Source organism: Mirounga angustirostris, unplaced genomic scaffold, assembly GCF_029215605.1.
Source record: "Mirounga angustirostris isolate CCGP_5_RB_7025 unplaced genomic scaffold, mMirAng1.0.hap1 SCAF_7, whole genome shotgun sequence".
Lineage (NCBI taxonomy): Eukaryota > Metazoa > Chordata > Mammalia > Carnivora > Phocidae > Mirounga > Mirounga angustirostris.
The window spans coordinates 90,058,661-90,064,660 of record NW_026991715.1 but is presented as its reverse complement, the minus strand read 5'-3'; the positions used below and the strand labels follow the sequence as shown (position 1 = coordinate 90,064,660).

The following is a 6,000-nucleotide window of genomic DNA, read 5'->3' as shown; positions in this document are numbered from 1 at the left end:
GGAGAGCCCGGATCCGGAGAACCGATCCACTCCGGGTTTCGGACTCCAGGCCCTGTCCCTGGAGACCGCGCGGGGCGGTGGGAGGCCTCCCCGCCCACCACCCCAACCCCTCCCCGGGGGAGCCTCGGGCAACGCCGGGAGGGATCCCCGGAGCTGGGGGTGGCCCGCGCGCGCGGCGTGGGGCGGCCCGGCCCCTCCTTCCTTCCCCCGCCCCGCCCTGCCGCCGCCCCGCTCCGCTGCTCCAGTCCGGGTTTTGCGGCGCCCGCCGGCCCGCTCCCCGGCTGCGGGCTCCGCGCGGCGGCTGGCTCCGTGCGCGGCGCGGCTGGCGCTGCGCTCCGCCCCGGCTGCATTGCTGTGCTCCCGGTGCCCAGGGGAGCCACGCACCGCGTGCGCCCCGCAGCCGGCCGCCCGGAGGCAGCGCAGTCCGCTGGCATGGGCCCCGGGGGCGCCCCGGGCTGGGGCTCTGGGCTGAGGCGCTGAAAGCCGCCCTCCCGCCTGCGGGGCCCCGCGCCGGGCCGGCCAGCTCGCCTGCCCGCCCGCGGCCATGGCCGTCCGGCCCGGCCTGTGGCCAGCGCTCCTGGGCATAGTCCTCACCGCTTGGCTCCACGGCTCGGGTGAGTCACGCGCGCGCTCTGGGGAGGCTTGCGGGGGACTGTGCGCGCGAACGCTCGCTGCTCTAGGGGGGTCCCTGACCCCCGCTGCCGGACCCGGCTGGAAGCCCCCGGAGGCCAAACTTTGCGAGGCGGGACGCGGGGGCCGCCTGTCGCTGCTGCGCAGCATCCCCGCGCGCTTCCCCGGAAGCCTGGGTTCTGCCAAGTGCTGGAGCAGCTGTCAGCGCGCGGGGCTGGCGAGTGTAAATGCTCCACGCCTCCGGGCGGGGGAAGTTTGCTGGTTGCCCGGCCCCAGAGCAGAGTCGGGGGTTTGAATCAACGCCCGGGGGAGCCTGACTTTGAGGGTCACAGATCAGAGCATTTTGACCACATCCCAGTGCCCAGGAAAATGAGGAAGGGGCTTAAGATACCTGCCTCTTCCCGGTAGCATCTGACCCAAACAACTACTCACAATTCCGACTTGGCACCTGGCCTCTGCCCACGTCCAGAACACAGTGTCCTCCTCTGTCCCCGCCACACGCTCGCACCCGCACACACTCAGGCGTGGAGGCGCATACACCAGCCAGCCCCCAGCCCTTGCAGCCCGCACAGTCAAAGGCCCGTGGCCCTTGGCCAGGGCTGTGGCTCCCAGCCTCCTTGGTGCGTGGGGGGCCAGAGTTGTGTACTGTGGGGCCGCTGCCGCTTTCCCTTCTCCCTTTCATTGCACCGCCCTTCCTCCTCCCTTCATGTCCCGTTGGCCACCCTAACCTGCTTGGTAACTAAGCTCTCAGCCCACCTCCCTTGGGGTGGGGGGAGTTCCCCTGCATCCTTTGTCTGCTCTCCCTGAGCTTCCACCTAGGCTGAGTTGTTAGGGCCTTCTGATCTCCGCCCCCCCCCCCCCCCATCCATGCACTTAGCAGAGCTGAGCTTATGTGTGTATGGGGAGGGGGTCATTTGTGTGATCAAGGGGGCATGAGGCTCACCTAGCAATTCTTGATTCTTGCTGCCCTGAGAACCTGGGGGACGCCTCCCAGCCTTGCTGGCCCATTGTTAATCCTAGGGGTCAGAAGGCAGTGTGGGGGTTCCTGAGATGCGAAGCCAGACTGATTGGAGATCAATGAGTGAGAGCTGAGACCAGCCTGATGACTGAGGCTGATGGCTGTTTCTTTAAATGGTCTCTGCGTAGCACATTCTGCACCCATTCTGCCTGGCTGCCCTCCCCAGTCTGCCCCCTCAGTCCTCCCTCTGCTGTACCCCATCCGTCTTCCAACACCCCATCACCCCCCCCAATCCTCACTTTAACAAACCCTCCTGCCCCATGACCTCCCCTTTTAATCCTGATCGAGCTGGGAGGCTGCACTGCTGCTGGGTGTGTGTTCATATTGCACACATATCCGTGTTCGGGTTGTGTGTGCAACCCTCAGGGGGTGCAGGGTGGGTGAGCTGATCATGGTGAACTGGGGGTGTTCATGCTCTTCACACGGGAGGTGTTGCCAGATACCAAGTAGGCGCCCAGGAAATGTTTACTGAGTCGGCTGTGTGTGAGAAGGCTGTGTGGCCATATCTGCATGTTGCCCACGTGAGCACGTGTGAGGGCTGTGGGTTGGCATGCGTGCCCTGGTGACGACGGGGGCTGGCTGTGTGTGCAGCCTTGGTGTGTGTGTGGCCAGATGTGCTTGTGTGACGGTTGTGAGCAGTTGCAGAGGTGAGCCTGTGTGGATAGGATAAGGGGGTGATGGGTGCTGGTGAGTCAGGGTGCCATCTGGGGGGTGCCACATGGATTCCTCGGAAGGTCACGGAGTAGGGGACCTGCGTCCCGGGGTGCTGGAGCACCTGTTGGGGCCTGGTCCACGGTTTGCCCGGGGAGCCAGCAGGTGGGCACCAGTGCCGCAGGGCCCCCCTGGAGCCGAAGGCGGCCTCCGGGCACGCACTCCCAGGCCTGTGGGAGGAGCCTCTGAAGGGCATGCAGGGGCCCTTCTCCTTGTCTGGGGCCCCCTACTGCTGTCCCCCACAGGCTCTGGGCACACGTGCCCAGGCAGGCTGGCCCTGAGATGACCCCAGCTCCTCCCGCACCTCCTCCCACACCACCCATCATCCCCTCGGCAACTGCAGCCAGGGAAGAACGTGTGTGTGAGGGGCTGAGGGAGGGACGGCCAGTCGGGCGGCAGGGGGCGCCGGGGACCCGGCAGGACTGCAGCCTCCTGCTCCCCGGGCCAAGGGCCCACCCTCTATCACCGCCTCACACAAAAGCCTGTCCTTTCAGCACACTCACCCCCCCACACACACTGTCCCACAGCTTTGTCCCTTTCGTACCCAGCCACACGGCTGGCCCCTGCCTCCCCGCCCCTGTGGGCTGCTCACACCTGTTGGTTGCCCCGTCCCACAGATCTCTGCCCTCCTAGGGGGAGGGGCCCATGAGGCACTGGCTCTCCCTGAAGGTGGTGCTGAGGGGCACTAAGCTGTGGTATTGGCCATCCTGACCCCAGCAGTCTGTCCTGGTGGTCTCTTCCTCAGGCCCCACCCCCATCTTCAGGCCTGGTCCTGGTCGCCTCTGTCCATCCCTCGCCCCTGGACTAGAGCAGTCGGTTAGGGGAAGGGTGTCTTAATTCTTTAGGGCTAAGAGATACCCCGCTCTCCCTTTGCCTCGGGGATGGGTTGAGCTGGACTTCAGGGCCCCCTGGGTGTCCCCAGGAGAGGGCTGGTCCTCTGACGGGCCTGCCCGTTTCCCCTTGCCCATGCTGGGAGGGGCTTCCCTCAGGAAGCTGGGGATTGGCATTGATGCAGGTTCCAAACCCCCAGCCAGGAGCCACGGCGGGTTCCTCAGAGCAGTCAGCTCTGCCCTCAGTGCGGGGCCAGGAGCCCTCCTGTCGTCCACAACATTGTCCTGCCTGGGGCTACCTGGGCCCCAGACCTGCAGACGAAAGCCACGTAGTCTCAAAGGCAGGAGCTGCCTGCAGCCTGGGGCGGGGGGACCCCTGCTCCACACAGAGGCCGCCTGGGAGCACGTGTCCACATACATGCACGCCTGAGCCTGCTCTATCCAGGCCAACCCTCTCCTGCGGCCCCCTCCTCGCCTTTCCGCTCCCCCTAGTCCTCCAGCCCGGGGCCGGAAACCTTGCAGTCTCTCTTGGCTCTCCCGTCTCCTTCACGCTTCATGTCTAATCTGTCATCAGATCCTCCAGCTCAGTTCTACTTGTGACATTGTTCGTCTCCCTCTCTTCCTCTGTCACCACCCCTGCCCCCCCAGCCCCTTTCTACCTCATCTTCCCCACCTGGACCAGTGCAGTGGCCACCCCCACTCATCCCCTTTCTTTGCCTCCTCTACTTTGATTAATGTCCCTGGTATCCAGGCTGGAACCCCACTAGAAAGCCTTCTGTGGCTCCCCAGTACCTGAAGGTGAAGTCCAGCCCTGAGCCTGGGGGCCCTGAGGGAGACACCTGCATCACCACACGTGACTGGGCTGATCCACTGGGACTTGGGTTTAACTGCTGATGGGCTTGGCATCCACACCCCCAGACAAGCTCTGGCTTCTGCCCTATAGCTCCCTTGCCTTGCAGGACCCGGTGTCCCCGGCCCCGCCAGCCACACTCACCACCCTATAGCCGACATCTTCGGCTCTGTCCAGACCTAGGCCAATCACCCCCCTCCCCGCCCCCGCTGCTGCCAGTCCCAGCTGTTCTGCTTATCTCAGCCCCCAGCTTCAATCCAGCTCCCTCCAAGAGGCCTCCCCAACTCCTCCCAGGGCCATGGCACATTGCTGAGCTTTGAGTGGCTTACGGGACAGATTTCTCAGCCCTGGAGAGGTAGATGGGGCCTGGGGCAACTGCCAGGCCCGAGCTGCCTCTTCGTTCAGGCCGGTGCTTCCTACGAGCATTGCCATTGTCTGCAGCACCATGACCCTGCTCTTGGCCCCTAACATGCTCCGAGTCATGGTCAGTCAAGTGCGTATTTTTTCTCTTTTTATCCTCCACTTGTGTTTGGGTTCTCTGGCTAGGTAGGGAGGGCTGCTATGGCTAGGGAGGGGGAGAGAAGTTTACTCTGCCCCCCTTGGCAGCCCTCCCCATCCCTGTTCCTGAACAAAGACTGCTTCACTCTGGGGAGGCTGGAAATGGCTCCTGTCCAAGGTAGGAAGGAGCAAGTTAAAGCCTCACCGTGGGGTGGCTGTGCCTTAGACCCTCACACAGATGGCAGACCAGCTCATGTGATCATGTGTTTTTGTGGGTCCTTCGTACAGGTTTTATGCGCAGGGCTACTGAGTAGGAATCTCCCTGCTCATCCGCACCCCTCCCAGGCATAGATGTTCCCAGATCAGTGTCTTGTCATGCAAATAATGTCATTCTGGGCCCCAGCCTGTGGACTCAAGCCCCTGGAAGGTGGGGCTGAGGGGCATAGAGCCATGGCATTGCCCATCCTGTCCCTGACAATCTGTCCTGGTGGCCTCTTCCTCAGGCCCCACCCCTATCCTCAGGAATGGAATTGACACCAAGACTTGGGCTGCTCGGTGCAGAACCTATTGGGACTCCTGGCTCCTGAGACTAAGCACCAGGAAAGTCCGGCCCCTGAGCCCCAACCATCCTCACTGCCCAAAAGGGAGCTCAGCTTCCTGTGATCAATTCTCCTGGTCCGCCCCTTCACTCCTCTTGTCTGCTCCCATGGGAATGGCATTGACAGGTCCTCCTGCCTTCTGGGGAGCCTCAGCCCCTTCTTCCTGTCAGGCAGTATAAAAAGGGCAGGGGCTTTGAAGACAGACAGGCCTGGGTTTCAGTCTAACCCACCTGACCTTGGGCAAGTAACTTTTACTCCCCAGCCTTTCCCACATTTTTAGAATAGGGCCGTTTCTGCTTCCTGAGGTTAGTAAGGAGATGATGGGCAACACAGAGTGCCCAGGATGGAACCCAACATGGAGCAGACAGCTATAGCTGTTTATTTTCTTCTTCCATTTTCCCTGGCATTGAAGGGGCATGAGTTAGGACAGACCTAGAGTCTTGAGGTGTCAGGGCCCAAGCCCAGAGAGAAGAGAGAAAAACATTTGTTGCTGCTCCAGCCCCAGGCAGGAATCCCAGGAAGGAGTCATGCTTTTAGTTGGAAGAAGTAAACACCCCCCTTCCAATCTGTACACACACCACCCCCTTGCAGGGACTTGGGCCTGACTCAGACACTGATTCCTCCAATGTGCAAAGAACTTTGTTTGGGGTTCTGTGAAGATGATGATTTGGGTTTAGCTTGTCCTGGAACCATGTGCTGATGATCAGTTCTGACACAGAACATGACAGCAAAAGGGGTGGGGGCCCTGGATGGGACTAAATTCTAGTCCCAGCTCTGCCATTTGATTGCTTTGTGATCTTGGACAAGTCACTTAACATCTCTGGGCTGTTTGCCTCTTTGTATACTAAGCATTGGGCTTGATGA

At 62.0% G+C, this 6,000-nt stretch overlaps 1 protein-coding gene across 1 annotated transcript in view; it reads left to right on the top strand.

Annotated features, from left to right (window-relative positions):
* The first annotated feature begins 339 nt into the window (after nucleotides 1–339).
* The window catches only part of UNC5A (unc-5 netrin receptor A), a 59,916-nt gene continuing 54,255 nt past the window's right edge, over nucleotides 340–6,000 (top strand). The window contains exon 1 of the mRNA XM_054513352.2: nucleotides 340–614. Within this exon, the coding sequence (XP_054369327.1) occupies nucleotides 545–614 (70 nt within the window). The 5' untranslated portion in view covers nucleotides 340–544. The remainder of the gene's footprint in view (nucleotides 615–6,000) is intronic.